The sequence below is a fragment of the Condylura cristata genome, unplaced genomic scaffold (assembly GCF_000260355.1).
Source record: "Condylura cristata isolate star-nosed mole 26May11 unplaced genomic scaffold, ConCri1.0 scaffold00010, whole genome shotgun sequence".
Classification (NCBI taxonomy): domain Eukaryota; kingdom Metazoa; phylum Chordata; class Mammalia; order Eulipotyphla; family Talpidae; genus Condylura; species Condylura cristata.
The window spans coordinates 38,146,641-38,170,228 of record NW_004567111.1 but is presented as its reverse complement, the minus strand read 5'-3'; the positions used below and the strand labels follow the sequence as shown (position 1 = coordinate 38,170,228).

Sequence of the window (23,588 nt, the reverse complement as noted above, 5' to 3'; positions counted from 1 at the left end):
TAGTGGAGAAGATTGATGAAAAGTTAGCTCAGGTTAGAAGAATACTGTGCATAAAATATTGCAAGTGGTCATTGACAAACCTTTTACAAAGATGAGAAATACCTAATGTAGTACAAATATAATTTCAGTAAATGGCCACATTCATGGGTGTTATAATAGTTATGCCTTTATCTGAATCACTGTGGAACTTAGCCCCTCTCCCCTTAGATAGATGCTCCTATCCAGCTGTCCTTTGTATTTTAACTCTCTATGTAGCTTTCTCCAGGGCAATTGTTGATACTGAACCACAGACCAGGAGTTGGAAGTTTGCAAAGCTTGGCAAAAGGTTGGTGAGAGTAGTCTAAAGGAATGCCACATCACCCAAATCCAGAACTTCAGTGAAGTCTGTGTAACTGTTTAGATGAACATATTCTTCAGCTTACTCCCAGAATCCAATGGGGGAGTTTACTTCATGTTTAAATACCATGGTTAAATCAGTATTAGGTTAAATTAAATTAAATTAAAGGAGCCATCGGGCTAGAGATATATGCACTGGTTTACCTCCTGTTGTTTTTAGAGATTGTCAAATTCAATTTGAAGAGAGCATTGAAACCTATGACTCCACAATATTACATTATAATCATCAAATCTGCTAAGAGACTGGATCATAATTATTTCCACCACAAAAAAAGAAATGATAATTATGTGACATGAGGGAAATGGTATCTCTACCATGGCAATGATGCCATAACAAATGCATGTATCACATCAACGTGCTGGAACACCTAAGATTACTGGAATATCCTATGCCAATATATTTCAATTTTAAAAAGCTCATGATTCAAAATTTTAGTTTAAGTTGAAATGCAGAATAATTTTGCTTTTCTTAGATGAACTCAATGTGACAATGTATAGCATTAATTTAAAGGAAACAAGATCAAATAAGGAGGGTATAGCGAAACAGTATAGCAAAACCAAATGAATTTTTATGTGTATAGATCAAATATTATGATTTTGCTTGGTTCAAGAGTGACCATGACCAACACTTGAATAGACAGGGAACAGGGTTGGAGAGAAACACAGTGCAACCATTTGCACTTCGAATGTTGTCTTTCCTTGAATATCCAGTGGACACCTATTTCATCTGTATTTTTTTATTTAGGATCGAATGTGGAGAAAGAACCGTTCTTTTCATGGAAATAGTTTTTGCGTTGGAACAGACCTGAACAGGAACTTTGCCTCCAAACACTGGTGTGGTAGGTTTTTACTTCAACTCTAGCAATGTCTTGTTATTAAAATGGTGATATTTGTAAAAGAAAAACCCATTAATTCAAACAAGCAGGGGAGGTCTCTCTAAATCAGGAAATAGTTTAAGTAATACAAATTTTATTTAAATGAAATATAAATACTGGCTAAAGCCAGCAAATCACCTCAGCCCCTTCTCCCTTTCCTTTCCTCTTCTTTAAAATATGGAATTTGGACCAGTTCTTTAAGGTCCCTTCTAATTCAAATGCTAAACTCTAAATTTCAAAATCTCAAATTCTATTTTTCATATTCTAAAATTCTATTTTTCTAGAATCATAAGAAAACAACTGCATTTTCTACTTTAATAATTTCAAAGACCAGGGTTGGAGGGTGCCTCTCATTTCCAGGTATTTAAATAAATCTTTATAGTGTTTGAAACATTTTCTTTTGTGTTCACTACTCACTTTCTTAACAAATTCCCACAGACTGGGAAGCTTAAGCAAGAAAGGTTTATTCCTTGCATTCTGGAGGCTGGAAGTCTAAGATTAAAGAGCCAGCAGGGTGGATTCTCTGTGTGCATATAACCCTGGTTAATGTCTCTTTCTTCTTGGAAGGAAGAGACTTGTCTAAGTGGAAAATCACACACCAGATTTTGAGGATTTAATCTCAGAGGACATGAAAATCTGATGATTGCAAGAGGGGAAAGAGAAGGGAGTTAGGGGAGAGGTGGTCATTTTGATAGTGTGATGGCCCAAGAACTTGGGTAGAGTTTGTGGTGAGACATAGGCACATAGCAAGTTTTGAAGATGCCCTCCTGAAATTGATTTAATAAACAAAATGGCAAAGCAATAAAATTTCATTTAAGAAGATTTTTGAAAACTTAGTATGAAAAAGTCATTAGCCATTCAACGATATCTTAGCAATTTTTATATGGTTTATATTTGAAATGATAATACTTTGTACAAATTGGGTTAAGTAAGCTATAGTAATTAAGTTTTACCTGTTTCTATTGTAAAGCAATTGCTTGAAAACTTAAATATGGCATATGCATTATAATGCTATTGCATATCTCTGGTTTGAGAGCATATATGAGGGCACCACCTTTCCTTTCAACTCTTTCCTATTCTTCCTTATCTCTATCCCTAGTTAAAATCTCTATTCTCTAGAATTATAATCAGAGGAAAAGAGCAGTATTCAAAATGAACTAAACTGGTTTGTCCTGTCATATTATTTTAATATTAGCACAAATAAAATGCATAGAAATACCTTAGATGTTTGGCACAATCTTTCCTTGTGGGGAAAAGAATGTTTAACAATCATGAAGACTGTTTCCGTTGCAAATAAAAGGAAGAAAGCAAACTTAAGTAAGACAGAAATACTCTGTAAGGATAATGGAGCAGCCCATGAAACTTAAGGACAGGGATGCAGCTGAACCTCCAAAATAGATGAAACAGGGCAGGGAGTGGGGTAGAGGGCTCAGCTGGGTCTTTTCCCATCTCATCTCTGTGTCATGCATGACTCTGTTAGAGTCCGGATGCATGAGGATGATGATGAGGACTGCTAAGACAATGAGAAACAGTTCCTGAACACTTAGAACATGCCATGTGCTGTGTGAAGTATTTTATATGCACTAGCTCATTGAATCCTCATTAAATCCTCATTTTTCCATCTCATAGTTAAAGAAATTGAGGTATAGATGAGTGCAAAATTCACCCAAGGCCAGGTAGCTGTTAAATGGCAAAGCCAAGATTGGAATCAAGTGGTTGGGTGCTAACCAGTATGGCATTAGCCTCTTATTATAAAGCATGAGTGCTGCCAACAGTGTCCAGTTTGCATCTCTTCAAATAACAGTATTTATTTCATAGGGTTGTTGTGAGGATGAAATGAGATGTTACTTGTAAATGTTAGCACAGTTCCCAACATACAGCCTCCCCTGGGGGTGTCAGCTGGCAGTGTTACCACTGCTAACCTTTTAGTCTAAGAGAGCAATTGGATTGAGACTACAATATTAGTCTCTATTTGAGTGAAGAGATTCAGGTTAGCTGAATAACTGACAACAGAAGACCCCAATTAAGGGTTAATCTGTGATGTCCAGGACAGAATCGTCCTTTGGTCAGAGGGGGGTCCCTGGGGCTCCACCTCTGTGAATTTAGGACACAAAGAAGAATGTTGTGAGTGGGGCTACCATCCAAAGTCATGTATACTATAATCTCCTAAAGGCATGAATAAAAATTATACTGGCACCAAATATCACCATCCTGTTTTATATACTAAATCACATTGGCAAGTTAGAAGGCGCACTGTTGGCTGATTTGCATATTCTGAGTTCCCAAATGAGATTTTTCGTTTACAGGCTATAATAACTAGTAATTTTTAAAACAGAATGTATCATGAAAACCAAATTTAGAGTGGATTAAGGAAAATGGGCTTCATTTTTCTGACATGGGCACAGGTTTGGTGGCAAGACAGACATCTCTGGGGCTCTTACCCAACTTCTTAAGTTTGAAGATGGCTGTCCTGAGGCAGCACTGTTAGGGTGCTGTGTGAGTAGATAATATTAGGCTTTGAACGAAACCCAAAAACCTTTTTTACAGAGCTCTTTCTAGTCTACTCACAGAAAATTGTTATACTATAGAAAGGGAGAAAGTATAAGCCAAGGTATATTCCCACAAATTATTATTGTGCATCCCCACACAATTTTGTTCTATCAAATTCACTACAGAGGAAGGTGCATCAAGCTTACCATGCTCAGAAGTCTACTGTGGACTTTATCCTGAGTCGGAACCAGAAGTGAAGGCAGTGGCTGATTTCTTGAGAAGGAACATCAACCAAGTTAAAGCTTACATCAGTATACATTCATACTCCCAGACCATCATATTTCCATATTCTTATAGTAGAACCAAAACCAAAGACCATGAGGAACTGGTAAGTGCTGCTTACTTCTTTTCCTCAATTGTATTTCAGAAATAAAATCTGAATTCAGAAATGAAAAACTAAATTTGAGGGAAAAACTATTCTCTAGAGGATAAATGGATATGCCTTTTGCAATGCTATTGACAGTCTTCCTGGGACAGGGTTTGTTACAGGGCAGGGAGAGGGGAATCCCTGAGCCCCCAAACCTGCCCACTCTAAATAGGTTCTCCCATCCACTGCAGAAAAACAAAACATATAAGACCTTCAATGGAAAGGAATTTTAATATAATCAGTGTGCCATTCAAACAAGACAAAAGATATAGTTGCCTTTTTTTTTTTTTTAAGATTTATTTATTTATTGGTACAGAACTGGGGTACAGGCCAGAGATGCGGAGGGTGAGAGGATTCACCAGAGACAGAGCAGGGAGCAGAACAGGCAGATGGAAGAAGTACACTGCTGAGGGGAGCAGCGGGCGGGTCAGGAGAGGTCTGCTGCACTATGTGGTCACCTCTGGGGCAGGCGGGAATCGAACTCATGCGGAAGTGGCTTTAGCTTCTCAGTGCTGTGCTTTAACCCGCTGCGCCACCAGGGAGGGCCAGGATATAGTTTCTAAATCAAACACACAAAATTACCCATTCCCTTGTGAGTAAAATTCCACCCAAATGGGATTGGCCAAAATCAAGGCCCGAAAGCCTGCAACAAGTCTAAAGCAACTTCTGGCAGGCACCTATAGGAAAGGGCCAGAAACAGCCAGATGAGTCTGGGGGGAAAAGAGCAAAATCAAAATCAAGATAAAAGCTGCCATTGTTAATCTCCCCTCAGGTCTCTCATACACATCTGTTTTAACCAGCCCCAGACCAAGAAACTAGAGCCGCTTCTTCACATGTCTCTTGGCCCCCTGTGCCTCCCTCAGGTCTCCTTTGGGCTCCCTGTCCTGCTTCCTTTTCTAGTCTCTTTTCTCTAGCCTTCTTCTCCTTCCAGCTCAGCTCCACCCTCCTTTGGGTGGGGCAGGGAACCTAGAAACTCCCCTTTTCCTGTTACTGGTTCACTGAGGAGCTGTAAAGAATGGGGCCTTCCCCTGGAAAAATGAACTTGAGTCCAGCAGATAGGTTCCTAAGCAAATATCAGACAAGCTTCTTGAAGGTGAGGAGGGAAGGTTTCCAGCTGGACCTGATTTATATGTGAAGCCATATGTGGGTCTCCTAATCCTAAACCATCTGTTTGGACACCATTTTTTTGTAACCTGCAGTTCTGCATACCTGTACAAGTTCAGAACTGCCTGGTCAATGAGTCACAGGGCCACATCTTACAAGGTGCCTTTCAGATCAATCAAGAGCAGAAAGCTTGTTCATTTTGGGAAGGCCATGCATCATGGGGTATGACTGGGAACACCTGGGGGTTGGAGGACTGATGCATAAGCTTACTCCTGACTTATATACATCAGGAGGTATAGGGGAGAGGGATGAGGAGCATGTATTACAAGGGACTCCAGAAACTGACCAGTGGAAAATCTTGTTGATAAGATTGAAACCAAGGCTGGGATCTAGTGCTTGATCTCAGTTACAATGCCAAATCAACAAGCAGATGAGTGCCTGGCAGGCAAATTCACAACACCTGGCGCTCTGGATGACAACATATTTTCTAGTCTCACCTCTCCCTTTTCTCACCTCTCCCTCCCAACTGATGCTGTATGATTATTCTATCCATACAAAGGCCAGGACCTTGCTCTTAGGCAGTATCCTGCATCCTACAGCCTGCTCCATATATAAAGGACAGACAAGGACAAGAATCTCCGCCATTGTGCATCTGCTTTGAGGTCACTAACTTTCTACAATGCCACCATGGATCCAGTCTCAGATAACATGCATCCCTTTGGTATTTGCATCAGGGTTTATTTATACACTGATTTCCTCAATCCCAAAGTGTCTGGTCCTTTTAAAATCTCCTTCAATTTCAACACTGGGGGAGGAACTATCTTTAATTATATTTTTTATTATAATGGCACACAGTCTGCAACTTCCCCAATCACATTTGGTCCCAGATGTTGTATATTTGGCCTGATGGCAAAGGATGCAGGGTGCTTGATGGATTGTGCTTAGGCTTAGCCAAATCCTCACTCCAGATGCTTTTCAGACATTAGAAGTATTATGGCAATAGTCCAATGATTGTCCAAAATCTGATCATAATATAGAGCTTAGCTTCATACTGATTCATATTTGTTCCGACCTGATTAACAGAATAAACTGTAGCCACATCAGAAGCTAGTGATTTCTGATAACAAATATATGGCTATTTGTATTTTCTGTATTCTATATTTTATTTAGAATATAAATGTGCTTGATACTTGTGATTTACCTTTTTACTCAAAGGAAAAATTTTTAAGAAAACCTCTTTTATTGGTATTATTTTTGAAGAAATGATAGACTATTTGTCATGATTTGGAAATAGCATTAATCAGATTTTGACTTATTTGCGGTAGATTGCTGTTTTCACAACTATTTATTGAAAGCTGTATGTGTAAAGCACTATGTTCTATAGACACTGAAAGAGAAATTAGTTAGGCTGCTGCTCTTTAAGAACATGACTATATGGCTAGGGAATTCAGTCACAGCAGATGTTACCAATAGCTGTATCAGAGGTGTGCTAATTGGTAAGTAACACAGATGGTAGAACTGACTTCTGAATTTAGCAAAGTCTGGTTTCATTAATTTATTCAGAAAAAATACTGATTATGTGAGGTGATCAAGTTCTTGTGTTTGAGAAATTTGTATTTGATTAAGGGGTGGCATACAGTAAAAAAAAGAATGACAGAATGATATTGATATCAAGAAACAGATGCAGTTTTAACCAGACCTTGAAAGATACGACTTTTTCAGGCAGGCGGAGAAAGGAGGACAGTTCAAACTGAGGAGGTAGTATTTCCCACAGGAAGTTGTTCAGGGGATGTGAGGGTATGGAAGTGAAAGATGACACTTTCAGAAAGTAAGTGGGGTCAGCTTATGAGGAGGTCAGCTTATGACACCTTCAGAAAGTAAGTGGGGTCAGCTTATGAGGAGGTCAGCTTGTCTAGGTTTCAGAATAAATTTGCAGTTTATTCTGTAAATGATGGGGCCCACTAAGATTTGGTTTTGAGTGAAGGAATGGCACAACAAAATATTTATTGACATTCCTCTGGGTAATTTGAGGATGATAATGAATATCAAAATGTTAATTCTGACTTCAGAAAAATATGAGTAAGCTATGAACAAATCCAGTAGAATAGGGAAATTAGTTATTATCCTGTTCCATACTAAGTTATAATATTTATTGGAGGAATCCTTTGGAGTTACTATATCTGACATAAGAAGAAAAATTTTTGAGAAAACAAGAAGGAAATCATGTATTCATTAGGTATACATATTGTGTTTATAAATGCAGTTTAGAGAAACTGCATTTAAATTTTGGTGATAATTTGTCAGGAATAGTATAACCCCAACTTGCTTGCATTTGAGATATAGTTATGCTGCGTTTTACAAAATAAATGAATTTCTTAAAAAGCATGAGAATTATTTACCTTTCAAATTAAATACAATTTTTAGTATGCTGGAAGAGTTTATACTTTAAAGCCATCTAGTTGTGATTTCTATAAGTGAACATTTTTTTAAAGATAATTTTCTTCTTAATTTCCCTTTAGACAAATCTAGAATTTTGTGCCTATAGATCTTTACAATTTATTGAGCTAATGGATGTATTACTGTGTAAATATGATGTGTACAATGTGATGATTTGACAGTATAGACTGTGAAACAGGTTAGCTAACATGTATCCATCATCTCACAAAATTATCTTTTTCTTTTGTGAAAATATTTGACTTATTTGTTTAGCAATTTTTAAGTATATGACACAGTGTATTGTTTTACTAGGTTACCGTACTGTATACAGATTCCCAGAAGTTAGACATCTTAGAGGTGGAAGTTTGAAGCCTTTGACTGACATCTCCTTAGCTACCCATCCTTCTCCCTTCTACTCTGCAAACAGCTTTCTACTATGTATTTCTTCATAGAGTTTGACTTAATAAATGTATCAGTGTTTACAAACTTCTACCTGTCCTGTTTTAAAGCTGCAGATTAACTGAAATTTTATATTCTATCGAGTTCAGTCGCTGCTGGCTAGTGAAGTGGCCCGTGCTATCCAGCGTACGAGTAAAAATGTCATATACAAACATGGCAGAGGTTCAGAAAGTTTATGTAAGTAGTTCTTAAGATACTGCATAACTGTGAGTTCTGAAAAATACCTATCTGTTTGGTTTTCTTGTGTATATTTAATTTTTCAAAGTGCAACATTGAGGCAGAGCCCCATGTGAAATAATTGGATTATAACAACCAGAAATGGAAGTGGAAGCATAATAGTTATGACAATGCTAAACAAGACTATGTTAATAAATGTATGTTCCCCAAAAGGTTGAAATGACATTTAAGATTATAGAATTAGCATCACATTATTTAAGTGAAGCAGAAAGGTCATAAAGTATCGATATATATATATATATATATATATATAAGATGACCATGGCCACCATTATCAATTAGTACAGCTTGGAAGCTATATAAATCTAGGGAACACTATTTACATTAGATGTTCTTTAGTGCCGGGCTGTGCCCAAGAGTACAACCCATAATAATGTAGTAAAATGTCTTTTGTGTGAATCACACTGTTGAGGGTTGGTATGTGGCAAACTTAACTATATTTTAAATTAATTTATACTGGAAGATATTTATTGAGTGACTCCATCGCCTTTAGTGGAATGAGAGACTATGATTTTGCACTTTTAGGGCTGGAGAAGATGGAAGAAGGGGAGCATAAATATCACATATAACAAGTTTAGCAAACTGAGACTGTAAGGTTATATTCAGCCTCCTGTTTGTTTTTGTTATAATCTGTAAGTTAAGACTGGTTTTCTATTTTTTAATGATTAGAAAAATCAACAAAAGAATAAAATTTTTTGACACGTGACAATTATGTGAAATTTAAGCCAGTGGGTTTCCTTTAATAGGTATCATCTGCAGAAGCATAAACAGTAACATTCCCATTATTTTCAATAAATTGTTTAAATGACAGAGACCCTATTTGTAGAAAGTCTAGAATGTTCCTCTTCCTCTCCAGTCACAAGCTGGCCAAGCTAGAGTCTGAGGACAAGCTGGAGTCAGCTTAGTCAATGTGGTGTATCTGCTTTTTGTTGTCACCAGCCCACTACTGTCTTTATTAACCCAGGTCCTCAAACTGTTATACAGGAAACCCACAAATTCCTTTCACAATTCAGAACTATCCAAGGATTCCCATATTTTTTACTATTGTCTCCCAAAACATAATCACAGTTACATGCCAAAAATAATTAGATAGAAAATAAAATGGAAAACAAAAATTCATTGTCTCCCCTACATATACATGCTATAGTATCCAATTAATAGGGTTGGCTAATTTGGCAAGTTAATTGTTAGTAGCTACAATTTACACAGGGCTAGTAACATTAATCTTTTCTATAAACATTTTATAAAGTAAATCAAGTAGCAAAATGACCAGACAAGTAATCAAATGTATAAACAATAATATATTGGTAATCAAAGAAACACAGATAATTAAATATTTTTCATTTATGCCAGATATGCATACATGGCTAATAACTGAGGGGAAGAGGATATATTTTTAACCAATTAGAGAAGTATAAATTTGATCAATTATTTTGAAGGTTATTTGGCAAAATGTTTCATAATTGTAAAATGTACACCCCTTAGGTTAACAATCTACTGTTAGGAAAGAATATCCTAAAGAAAAAAAGAAGCAAAAAAGTGTAAAATGTATAAAAATGTATAAAAAACGATAGTCATTGTGAAGTTGTTTATATCAATTAGAAAAACAATCTAATGATCTGTAAATACATACATGCATAAACAATTAAATACACTCTATCCAGTTTACCATTGCAATTCTGTGGGAGCAGTAAAAATGATCATGTAAATTTGAACTCCATACATAAAAATTTGTTACTATGTATATGCTTGTGTGTATGTAGCTTGTTCAGAATGATCTTAATTAGGGAAAATGTGAATGCATGCACTGACAAAAAAAAAATAAAGCACTAAAACACATAGGTATTTTTCATTCCTAGGTAAGGTTGTAAATTGGCTTTTATTTTCTTCCTTAACTTTCGATCTCCATTTTCTCCCAGAAATTTAGATTACTTAATAAATAAAAAACTGCAAAACCTCTTTCATCTATAGGGATAAAAAAAATCTTATTGTGCTACTTAATTTAAAAAATGTTATTTCATAAACTAGTTTCTTGTTTTTGTTCTTGTAGACCTTGCTCCAGGAGGTGGAGATGATTGGATCTATGACTTGGGCATCAAATACTCATTTACAATTGAACTTCGAGACAAAGGCAAATATGGATTCTTGCTGCCAGAGAGTTTCATTAAACCCAGTTGTACAGAAGCTCTCACTGCTGTGTCTAAAATAGCTTGGCATGTCGTCAGGAATGTTTAATGTACCTCCCCTTTTTTTTTCCACTCTGCTTCCAGTTTTAATTTGCTGATCCTAATAAGCCCATATCATTGTACTGCTTTTTGTTTTATCAATAGGTTTGATATAAGAATTTCCTATGCTTGGTTTTGTCAAGAAAAAAATAAATGCTATCTTCAAATTAAGTTTTCATTTTTTAAAATTGTTATTATCTATTAGCAGTTAGGCATTGATTTTTTTTTATTCACAACATTTGACTAGCCATCCCAAACAAAGCTCATTGGACCCTAAACAACAAAAGGAAGCTAATCACAAGTACATTAAAGATTTCTGCTTCGCATTTTCAAGAGATTTCTGCTTGCACCTTAATTCTCTTTTTTTAAAGATTTATTTATTTATGCATACATAACTGGGGTACAGGCCAGAGGTGCAGGGGCGGTGAGAGAATTCATCTGCTTGCACCTTTAAAAACACAACCGTGTTGAAGTGGAAGGGGGGCTAGAAAAAAATAAAACTAAACAAAACCACAACCTTGCATTGTGTTTGTTCTAAAATGATAGGCAACTGTGTAGAAAGCTGAGCGGTGTCAAAAGCAGGCTGTCAATAAACACTGGTGAGAGATGAGTGATTGTATTGATAGTTACTTTCCACAACAAATATGGCATTTTGCGCATTTACAACTGCCGTTTACTGTAAGAAATTTCATAATAAAGGACGAAACCCAGTCTCTCTAAAATCACTTTTAACTAGGAATGATGGCTCTCGCAGGCTCCTAGTTTCGTCTCCCGGCATCGTTCACAAGGCGCAGCCGTGCTCATTTTTAATTGCTCTCCAAATCCAGGTTAACCAGGGTGCGGGAGGGAGAAGAGGGGCGTGTCCATTAGGGGCGGAGCCTGTGCGCTGACGACTAATCTGGCAGCCGGAAGCTGCCGCCGTCTACAGCGCTACCGGGTGAACCCTTCACTTCCGGCGGCATTTTGAGGCGGTTCTCTTAGCGGCCTGGTAGCTTTTTCGTCGTTGTTTCCATTTCCCATTCTTCACTCTTTTCCCGGGTCTCGTTTGACCCTGGCGAAGCTACGGGCGGATTTGTCCCGGGGCCTCCTCGCAAGCGTAAGGCTAGTGCCCGGGATCCGCGCGCGCACCTTCTCTTCGTCGTCGTCTTCCCGGGGTCAGGCGCGGGGACGAGATTCGCCTCCCCGCTCCTCGGAGCGGTGGTGGCGGTGGTACCTCTGGACAGCGCTTGCGAAGGGAGGTCGTGGAGGAGGTAAGTGTTCTGTAAATTGTCGTGCGTGTCGCGGGAAAGACGTTTGGCGAAGGTGGAATTTGGAGGCCTTGAGTTGTCCTCTAGCCCCGTTTGGGTTCTGTAGCATTTTACTCTTAACTCTGTGGAAGCTCCGTGTGCTTAGGCCCTCTGTCTCGCCTTCACACTGATTCTGCAGATTTTTTCCGAAGAGGACAAGCTAAATTCTCACAAAAGCCTTAGTCTGGCCACTACCGTTGGATGTGGACTTAGGACTCCTTTCGTGGTATTCGGCGTTTGTGTGCGGTGGAAGGGTGCAGATGAGTATGCGTAGGTTTAGCGACTCCTTTCATGGTTCCGACCAAGTAGAGGAAAGGGTCGGCTTTCAGTTGTATTTCATCTTGCCTTTTTCCCGGCGGTGGTGGTTCAACCATTTAGGTCCATGGAGTTGGGGAGTGCCATTGTTCCTAGATAAGTTACTTTTGCAAACTGTCAGTAACGTGAAAGGTCTAATGAAGTTGGAAAGGGCCTGATGTCAGGCACTATTTCTAAATAGGTTAAGGTAATTCACCTGGTTAGAAAATGTTTTTCAGAGTTAAAGTTACTTGAATGATATTGATAGCATCTTGTTTGCGGAGCGTAGTGTTTTTGTCAATTTCATGGCCAGATTGGAGCAGTTGAACTATGGTGAAAATCAACGGGTGTATGGAATCTGCAGGTTTTTTTTTTTTTTTAAATAAATGATTTTAAAAGTTTTCAAAGACAGATACTATTGTAGCAAATCCAAATGCTTATGCAGCACGTATGTCTGTGGTGCTGGCTAGCAGTCTAGTTCTGCAATATTTGAAATTACTAGCTGTACGTAAAAGAACATTTTGGGTAGTTGTGTGAACATAATCTAGGTTTTCAAATAACTTCTAATTTTTAATGAAATCTTTGGATTATAGCACGACAGTTTCAGCAAGAATCTGGTTATAATTATCTATCAGTTTTTGTGTGTAACAGTTAGACGTTCAAATAAACTTACTGTGTGACTCTGATAGAATCCAATTTTATCAAATACCTGATCTACTGGTTCCTTAATTATTGGTGCGCATTAATTGCATATTAAGATATGCATATTCATACCTAAATTTCTCGTTTTTCTATCTGTAAATTGATACTAAAATCCAACAGGTGGATTCTATTTTGACTTCCGTAAATTGTCAAAATTTTAGCAAGTCATTAGTATTTGTATTGTAATATGCACTGACATTTACATATAGAAAGCAAAGTGTAAAATAAATTTACATTTGTTTGAAGAATTAGTTTTCAGTGGGCGTTAGTTTTCTTCACTTCTCCTAAAGTGGTATATAAAATTGGAGCTATTTCCTCAGATGATTAGTAGCAGCTGGAAATTAGTAGCATTTGGAACTAATTGGTATTGATACCTGATGTGTCTTTTTTGCGGGGTGGGAGTGGGGAGGAGGAGTGTCTCTGCTCTTCTACATTTCACTTCACAGTAGTTGCCAGAAGGCTAGTTTTTATAACATTGCTTTTTCTGGGCAGTGCTGCAGTATTGTCTTAACTGGTCTGTGTAATCAACTTCTTTTAGTTCTATTTGGAATTTAGTTTGGAATTGTTTTAGTTTATTTACATAAAAGCACTCTACACGGCTATTTTAAAAGGTTCTTTTTAAAAAATTCTCACAGACTATATGCATCAAATAAACTTTGATTTTTTTCCTTTTAAAATACAAAATGTAATTATGAAGAGAAGTTATTTTTAATATAAGCATTTAAAGTTTAGGGTTTTAATGGAAAGGGATTTATTCTATCAGTACTTTGATTTTTTATTTGCTTATTTGATAGTTTCCTCATGTGCTGCTGCTCATCCCCCTTCAGGTGTTTCATATGCCTTATACTCTGCTGGAAATTGAAACCTCACTATCAATCTGGATTGAAGTGAGCATAATAGAATTGACAGGGTTTTTGTAATTAAGCTTAAATAATAATTCAAAAAGAGGTCCCTGTGTTTCTCCTTTCTTAGCCATATTTATAGTATGAAACTGAATATTCTGTGACATTTGTAAGTTTCTGGGAGCAGTCCTCACTTTTTTTTGTTATGTCTTAATAAGTTCATACTTGTGACCTGTGTTTTTCTTTTTCAATTGAAAGAGTGTAACTGTGTCTGCCATTTATTTTGCAAATAGAGAGAAATGGGAAAATAGCTCAATAGACTTACTAATTCTGGTCTGCACAGTGATGGTGGATGGGGGTGGGCGGAAGTGACAATGTGGATTAATATTCTTAAACCCAAGGAATGTTTGTAAATAAACTTGAAGAAAATCTTCAAAGTCTCCAAGATAGAGAAAACTTTTAATACTTATGTGTTATCTTAATGTTTATTGTTTCTAAGTTTTCTCATGTATCTTGAAACATTTCTTAATGAAACCTGTTCAAGATGTTAATTAAAAGTTTTTCCCCCCCTTTCAACCAAATCCCCATTTCATTTTGTTGGGGTAGTTAGCTTCCTTGTGGACTCAGATTTTTAAATAGAAAATTTTAATTACTGGTAACAATTTTAAATTGATATGTATGACTTAATTATTCTGGTGTATTGTAGACTATGTGTGTATATTTAGACAAATAGAATTTGAAATATTAGTGTTCTTTACAAACATAACATTTTTATCTTTGCAAAATCATAAATGTTTTGGTGGTAATACTTTGATAGCTGTTATTGAGTACTGATTTCTAGAAAAATTACTAGAATAATTCCTCTTGCTTTCAGTTATAAAACATCAATTCTTAATTTCCCAGTTTTTTGTTTCATTGTATTTTAATTTTTGTCAATGCCCTCCCTGTCACCTAAACCTGGCATTCAAATTCACTACCTTTTAGAACAAAGTGTACAGTGTTGAACTCAGAAGAAAATCCATCTTTACTTCATTGCTGCTTTTCCCTGAGTTGGATGAGTCACTAGTAGCTAGAAATAAACTTTCCCACGATAATCATTACATACTTGAACTTTGAGTACTTCTTGATGTCACATGTAAAAGTAGCCTAGTTTTTAATGGAAGGAACTTGTAGTGCAAGAAAGGAATGAGAGATGTAAGACTGAAACATTAGACCTCACTAAAATTGTCTTTGATTTTATAATGCTAACCCTTTGAAATCTTCAAGGCTTAGGGACCTAGGATTGGAGAGAAGCTGTGTGGCTACGCTTTCCAAAAGTAAAGTTCGAAAAGAGTGGAGTACTGATAAAAGCAACAGATCACAGAACAAGAAGACAAATAGTAGAGTTTAATACCTGGCACCCGCAGAAAAGCAAGAGAGATGATGGAGGGCCAGTATTTCATGTATAATAATAAATAGCATACTGCCCTAATTTTGAAAGTCACCACTACTGAATTTTTTGTTATTGTTGGGGGAGGCCTGTTGGGGATAAGAGTTGAGCCTGTGGAGGAAAGATCTAACCATCTCCATTGACACTGAGGGAAAATTGTAAGATTAGGGTTAGTCTTGAAATAGCGTGATGGGATAGTGCCCCTGTTTCCAGGTTCTGGATAACTAATAATCAAAAATGGAGTTTTTAGGATGCATTTGGTTTTTTAAAGATCTTTAGTAAATGCTTTAAAAATCAGTGAATAAGGATTAGAATGTTCATCTGTCCTTTAATATAATGCATAGTGAAATTTTAAAAAGGTGTTTTTGTTCTGTGGTATTCAGTACATCTTACTGGATCCTGCGTAGATAAAAACTGTTAAAAAGTGAGTTCACCAGGTAAAGCTCTACATCTTCTAGAACCCAGCTCCTCTTACCTTGCTTTCACTTTATTTAAGTGGTTCAAATGGATCAATGAAAATTTACCAGTAATACTAACCTCAGTACAGATTTGGCTGTATAGTTCTTTGCTTGGAAAGTGACTGATACCTAAGTGATTTTATTTTACAGGAAATTCTTGTTCTATAATGTGACACTCAACCCAGATTTTTAAAATATGTAATTTTAGTTATTTTCTAACTTCTTTGAATCACTAAAATTTAATTGCTGGTAAAGTTGTGATTGTGTTTTACATGAAAGAAAAAGAATATGCATTTTTCTAATTAAAAACTACGATATTATATCTTTTCATATTTACCTCATATTTCATTATCTTTATACACTTGTCAAATATTCTTACCCCTTGGGTCCTCATAAACAACAATATGAGGAAAAATTTTAAATAAATATAAAAATGGGAAAAGTAGTTTCTAACTGAACTAATAATAAGCCTTTTTTTCAGTTTGCATTGGTATTACCATGATTTCATTTCAAGTGATTTCTTTACTTTGAAAATACATTAAAGAACATTTGTGGGCTTTGTAGAAAGACCAGTTCTACACCAAATGGAACTTTTATTTCAGCTAGAAGTTTTAGGTAAAAGTTCTAGAACTTTTGAAAACAAAATTTCAAGTAAAGTTTAGGCTGGTAAAATTACCATGTGTCTTAGTAGTTCTTTTTAGAGTAGTATACTCTCCAGGCTATTTTAGGTCTAGAATTTAAAGTAAATAACTTCTTGTTACTAATAGTAAAAATAGTTCTTGTTGTAAAAATACTCTATTACTTTTGTCAGTGTAATATAGACAAAATATAGAATAATATAGAAGCACTTGAGTTTTTCTAGTTTTTTTTTATTTTGAGAGAAAGTCATTTTAACAACTTTCAGCTTTTTCTTATGTTGGAAATTATATTCTTAGATTGTTCTTTTTTGACCTCCGTAAGAAGAAATATTTAAATAGTGTAGTCAGTTTTGTCCAGAGCTATGTTTGAAACATCACTAATGTTTTCACTTAACCAGCATAAAACATAATTTCTAGCAGTATAATACTAATCAGATTTTACTGTCCCATTTTAGTTGCTAATGGCTATCTTTTCCAGTTAACCAGTTGGAGAGTGATAGGATAGTTTTCCTTAAAAGATAGTTAACTAAAAATTTGAAAGTTTTTTTTTTAAGGGAACTTAGAAACTGAATATGTTTTATTATTATCTGAGGTTTAATGTATTCTGAAAACTTAGTAGAATCATATTTTTTGTAGAAGACTAAAATTCTAGCCAACAGATTTCAAAGTTGCTATATTAGTATGGTATGTCTTAGAAGTTAACTTCTGTGAGATCTCCTATGCTTTCTTTTTTTTAAACTCTGGAGTAATAACCTCTATAATTTTATAATGTTATTTGTAGTTTTAACTCACAAGTTATGAGCTTATTTAAAACTGAAGAATTTTACTGTCTTGCCTCTCTCTCTTTTGGTTAAAGTAGTACAAAATGTCAAAAATTAGAAGGAAAGTCACAGTGGAAAATACCAAGACCATATCTGATAGCACATCCCGAAGACCCAGTGTATTTGAAAGGCTTGGACCCAGCACTGGCAGTACAACAGAGGTGAGTTGTCGTTAGCATTAGCACAGTCACAGGGGTTCTAACAGTCCTATTCTTGAAGTAATGATTTGCATCACAAAGTTGATTATAATGGATGAATATTGGTTTGGTAAATTTTTAAAAGATCTTTTATTAAAATGAAAAGAGTGATAGGGTTTATGGGCATTTCATTTTCTGATACTATGTTTTCATTATTTGGGTAACAATATATTTCAGGTTAGCTGGAATTTTGATAGTGTTTGTTTAAATTTTTTTCCCATTAGCATCTTCTTTTTCCAGAACTAAATATGAAATTTACTTAGTAATATCTGTCTCTTAGACTCAATGTCGTAACTGGCTGAAGACTGGCAACTGTCTATATGGAAACACTTGTAGATTCGTGCATGGCCCTTCACCCCGTGGTAAAGGTTATAGCAGCAGTTATAGAAGGTAAATTGAGATCTTTGAATTGTTTGTACACTGTTAGAAGATGACTTTTGTAATTTAGTATAAATGTGTGAAATAACCATATATTTGGTCAGATTTTCTATTTTGGTAGGAGTCTTAGCAGTAGTCAAAGTTCAATGAGATCTGAGTTATTTTCAAAGTTGATGAAACAATTGCTTTAAAAATAACTTACCTGCTTGATCTAACAGTGTCTTTTTTTTGTATGTATGTATGGCTTATTTTTTCTCCTAATCATGTATTAAATTGATACTTGAGACAGAATTTCATGAATTTATATTTAGTGAATGAGTCTCAACTATTACAATATTGAAATTTAGATAGGATATGACTTCAGCTCTCTTTACATGTAAATTCAATTAGGGACAAAAGACATCCTATGCTAGTTCTGTAAGTGAAATGCATTTGCCAAATCTCTTACCAATTGTATTTATCTAAATGAAAATATGTATTTATATGACAAATGTACTGTCCTTTAGAATAATGTTTTGCCTTTAATGATGACAGAGAAGCTTTCCTAATAAAGACCTTTCATTTTTCTTCATGGTATTTTTGTTATAGTGTTGAAATATACAGCACATACGATTGTCTCACATACTTTAGATTTGTTTGCTAAATAAGTTATTTATCTAGCTCTAAAATTTAGTGTGCCTAAATGCTGTAAGGCACACTGAAAACTTTGTTTATTCTCACTTAGTAATGGTGTGAAAATTATTGAATAATAATTTTTCAAATTTTTAGCATAAATTATGAACATTAGTATTTGAAGTTATTTTTTAAATTGACTTTTTGGTGTGTGTGTAGATTTTACAGCCTAATAGAATTTAATATGAGCTCAACATTAGCTGACTTTATTTAAATATTGTACATTTTAATTGTGATGCTGAAAAATTGTTTGTATTTAGATTGTCATTTATCTCTTGCTTATGTGGGAACATTAATCTTTGTCATATTGTTCAAGGGAAACTCTGTTTTGTTTACATTGCTACTTTTACATGTAAAAGTAATGCATGTAAAAGTGCATGTTTTAGTTAATCTCTGAAATTGATTATTAGCTATGAATTTTTATAAAGGAGGTAATATTGAGGAAGGTAGGCAGATAGTGGTCTAAACTGGACAAAAGACTTAGAGAAAAAGTTTGCTATAATTTTGCTGTTGTGCGTATTTTTCCACTTCATAGCTTTTGTATTTGTATATTTCCCCTTTTCTAGTGACACAAAAATATAACTTACAATGTGATTCAAAATAGATAATGTATTTAAAAATGCTTATTTATAAGCCTTTTAAATAATTTATAGAGCATTCTTTATATATAAAGCACCTGCCAAGGTACTGTTAAAGGTAGAAACAAGACCATAAACTATTTTATTACAAAGGAACTTAGGGCACATAAGATTTACGTGCACTTAATTAAAATTAAAAAATGTACTAGTTCTTAAGTTCCATTTTCAAGTTCAACATTGACTGAAAACATTTAATATGAAACTCTAAAACTATACACATTTTTTTTAAATAATATAAGCTTATTTTTACATCATTTCATGACTATTTCCATCTCAGTTGTAATCCCTGTGGGCTTCCCATTACCAAGTCACCCATGTGCCATCACCACAGTCCAGTGCACTCCCCCCCCCTTAGCTCCCCATTTTTGATCCCACTCTTCACTGCACCCCCATAAAATGTCTCTGGTGTATAATTGTTCATTACTATTATTGTGATTATTTTCTCCCCTGGTCCTTTATATTCCTGCTATGAGTGAAACCATCTGTATATTTCCTTTTCTTTCTGTCTTATTTCACTAAGCATGATCCCTTCCAGCTCCATCCATGTTGCTGCAAAAGGCATGTGTTTATCTTTTTTTTTGATTGCTGAGTAACATTCTTTTGAAATTACACTCAAATTTCAATGAAATCCTTTAGAGAGAATTAACTGAAATTATTTCTTCACTATGGATTGTATTAATGATAAAGTGAAGGAATTGATTTGATAAATTGAAGCGTATATTTATTTGTTTCAATAATTTATTTTTATCTTTTAAGGAAAATTATAAAGCACTTTTTTAGAGGCCAAAGAGTACTATTCCTGAATGTATATAGCCCTGGGTTCAGAGTGTTCTTTAAAGGCACAGTGTATTCCATCTCTGCTTTCTTTTTTCTCATTTAGTAATGGTGTGAACATTTTTGAATAGTTATTTTTCAAATTTCTAGGGCATTATGAAGCCTTGCAATGTTTAATGTGATTTTGTGTTTTTTCTTAATTAAAAAATTCCACAACTGAATGTAAAATAACTGGCTAAAATCTTGCCCAGAATCCTTTAACTATTTTCTTTTCTGAAATAATTTTAATAAAAATTAAAGGGATAATTTCAGAAATACTTCAGAAGCTTTAAGTATTTTCTCAGTTGAAGTTACATCCAGCTGCATGTGTGTAGAGATGAAAACATTGTTGGTTCAGATTAATTTTAGGATATTATGGTTTAAAACTGTCTCCCTGCTTTTATATTTCAAATATAACTAGTATATTTATGTGATCAGTAGGAAAACAGATTAAGCAGTTAATTCCAAATACATTTCAACTCAATAGTTTATATTTATATCATTAGTACTTAGCCAGTCTATTGGACTTTAATGTGTACATTTTCATTGGTATTTGTGGAGAACTTCTAAGTGTTCATATTTTATACATTAATATTTAAACTGAAACAAATTCTTTGAACTTTAGGGACCATGGACAGTTCCCAAAAATTATATTGTGATTTATAAATTTATATATATATATAGACTTTTGTTGTGGTTTTTGTTTGTTTTTGGTTAAAGGTCACCAGAAAGACCTACAGGGGATCTCAGAGAAAGAATGAAGAACAAGCGTCAGGATGTGGACACTGAGTCCCAGAAACGAAATACAGAGGATTCATCCTCACCTGTTAGGGTAGGCATGAATTTCCCAAAACAAAGTTAAATTTCAGTAGTGATTTGTTACTTACATTCCATTTTAAATAATATCTTGTGTGTGATAATGTATTACAGTGTTTGGTGTGGATAATGTAACTTATGGAGGAATAATTCTTGCAAAAATCTCACAGTTCTCTAATTGTTTCAGTTCTTACTGTTAAGATGTAGGGAATTGGTTGACAGATCTTAAGCTGAATTTCAAAGGGTTTCTGTACTTTGAAGAGCACTATGAGTATCTTAAATGAATTCTTGAGTTTTCAGAATTCACTTAACTATGATGTCATGCCTATTTCCAAGAAAACTTGAAGTGGTTGACAATAGAGAATATTTACAAGTAAAATCAATGAAAGGAAGGCATGGTGATGACAAACTGAACTAAACAACTTAGGTAAAGAGAAAAAAAACACATGACCACAAAATTTAGTGGTAGTTTTTTTTTTTTTAATATTGTGCATACAGAACTGGGGTACAGGGCAGATGCTCAGGGGCGGTGAGAGGCTTCACCAGAGACAGAACGGGGAACAGAACAGGCAGCTCAACGAAGTACACTGCTGAGGCGAGCAGCGGGAGGGTCAGGAGAGGTCTGCCACGCCATGTGGTCACCTCCGGGGCAGGCGGTAATCGAACTCATGCGGAAGTGGCTTTAGATTCTCAGTGCTGTGCTTTAACTCACTGCGCCACCAGGGAGGGCCCAATTTTCTCTTTTTAAAGATTCATTTATCCATACAGAACTGGGGTACAGGCCAGAGGTACGGGGATGGTGAGAGGATCCACCAGAGATAGAGTGGAGAGCAGAGTAGGCAGATTAAGTACACTGCAGAGGGGAGGAGCGGGTGAGACCAGAGAGTTCTGCTGTGCCATGTGGGTCTCCTCCGGGGTTGGGGATGAAACTTGCACTGGGGCGGCTGTGGCCAGCTTGCAGTGCTGCATCCTAATCTATTGCACCACCAGGGAGGGCCCTAGAGGTAATTTTTTTTTTTAAAGATTTATTTATTTGTGCATACAGAACTGGGGTATAGGCCAGGGGTGCAGGGTCGGTAAGAGGCTTTACCAGAGACAGTGGGGAGCAGAACAAGCATATTGACGAAGTACACTGCTGAGGGGAGCAGCTGGTGCTGGGTCAGGAGAGGTCTGCTGCGCCATGTGGATCACCTCCGGGGCGGGGATGGAACTCATGCTGAAGTGGCTTTAGCGTCTTAGTGCTGTGCTTTAACCTGCTGCGCCACCAGGGAGGGCCCTAGTATTTATTTTTAATGTGGTAACAGAGCTTCTAAAAGGTATATGGCTTTATGGTCCTATTGAAAAGGGCTATCTAGGTGATTCCAGCCAAGATTATCACTGTTAATGAGGGACTTTTTTTTTTTTTTAAGAAGTGTCAGGATTTGCTGACCAAAAAAATAAATGGAGGAGGAGGTATTAAATCTGACTATGGACTTTCTATGCCATTAACAAAGATGGAGAGAGGAGAGAATTGGTTTTTGACCCCTTTTGTATATTAGGTTCATATCATTATGGATAGCTAATTTTTGTTTTTAGTCCTTGCACTGACAGTAATAATGACTATTTCAAATACTCAGGAAATAATAGTACATTTTTATAGAAAGTCTATAAATAGTACATTTTACTAGAAATTCTCAAACAATTGAAAGAACTTTGTTTCTTTTATATAACAAGGTTGTTATTTTATGTAATGAACACAAAGATAAATGTGCTTTGAAATCAAAATTAAACCCCTGAATATATAAAGTCAGATAGGGGATTATTCAAGTATTTGAAGCACTCTAGGGCAATCCCTGTTTCTTAGGAGAAATTTTGTGGCTGCGTTTAAGAAAGAATTAAATAACTCATCATTGTGGGATAATCTCTAGGATTTAGTGATATCTGAGAAATCCGTTTGCTTATCCAAAGTATCTCAGCAAATGTGTGGTGGTCTTTGTATGTTCTGATCTCCCCCCCCATTTTTAAAATTGTGGTAAAATAAAATTTACCACTTTAAACATGCTTAGTTGTACAGTTACGTGACTTTCAGTATTTTTGAACTGTCAGTGTCCAGTATTTTTCATCAGTTTTGTTCTTAAAGTCTTGACTCTGCTTACTCTTTCATAAGAAATTAAAAGTTGCAATAATGTTTCAACTAATGTATATATAATTTTTTTTTTTACATATTCTTACCATTTTAATGACCTTTCTGGTTCCTATGTCATTTTCAAAGGTTTTCTTTTGAGACATTGAAATATTTTTAGTCCATAGCCACTATTTTTTCAAAGGATTGTTTTTGTTCATTTGTACAGTTCCTAGTCTCCAACCTAATAACATCTCTTCAAACAAAAATTTTATATAAACGTGTTTATCCTTGATTTCTACCCTGAATCTAAGAGTATGGTTTAAATTACTTTTTCGTATCTCAATCTATAACTGAATCACAAGTTGTTTCACTAACATCTAGCTTACTTGAGATACCTTTGGGGCTACCATCTATTTGACTTTGGACATGAAAGTAGTCTTTTCCATCATCAAGACTTGGTTTTCTGATCTTTTGAACTGAAAACTAATTTCTTATCATTAAACTTCTGTCTCTGGGAAGTGTACCTCCCAGGGTGCCTTCATAATTATTGGTTTTGATTCACAGTCTGTTCTTGTCACTCTAGCTTCCCCCTACTCACAAATATTCCCTACCTTGTTCTTTTTCTAAATCTTTATGTTTCTGGTTAAGTGAAGAAAAGATGACAGTAACAGAGGGGATAGTACAATGTCTATTACAAAAAGTGATCATGTGCAGTAAAGTTAAATCAGAAAGCTGTAACACTTTTACGGTTTTTGACCTTGCTTTTTAAGCTCTAAAATATATCTGCACTAATGTCTCAAATTACAATGAGAATCAAGTGAGGAAATACACGTGCAATTTCTTTTCAAAGA

At 35.5% G+C, this 23,588-nt stretch overlaps 2 protein-coding genes across 3 annotated transcripts in view; both read left to right on the top strand.

Moving 5' to 3' along the window:
- CPB2 (carboxypeptidase B2 (plasma)) overlaps positions 1–10,659 on the top strand; it is a 34,976-nt gene extending 24,317 nt beyond the window's left edge. For both annotated transcript variants that reach the window (XM_012723194.1, XM_004680145.1), the window contains 4 exons: positions 1,142–1,235; positions 3,947–4,149; positions 8,277–8,364; positions 10,475–10,659. In XM_012723194.1, coding sequence (XP_012578648.1) covers positions 1,142–1,235; positions 3,947–4,149; positions 8,277–8,364; positions 10,475–10,659 — 570 coding nt within the window. The remainder of the gene's footprint in view (positions 1–1,141; positions 1,236–3,946; positions 4,150–8,276; positions 8,365–10,474) is intronic.
- Positions 10,660–11,625: 966 nt separating this feature from the next.
- The window catches only part of ZC3H13 (zinc finger CCCH-type containing 13), a 71,684-nt gene continuing 59,721 nt past the window's right edge, over positions 11,626–23,588 (top strand). The window contains exons 1-4 of the mRNA XM_004680144.2: positions 11,626–11,899; positions 17,155–17,280; positions 17,597–17,706; positions 20,538–20,649. Of these exons, the coding sequence (XP_004680201.1) occupies positions 17,164–17,280; positions 17,597–17,706; positions 20,538–20,649 (339 nt within the window). The 5' untranslated portion in view covers positions 11,626–11,899; positions 17,155–17,163. The remainder of the gene's footprint in view (positions 11,900–17,154; positions 17,281–17,596; positions 17,707–20,537; positions 20,650–23,588) is intronic.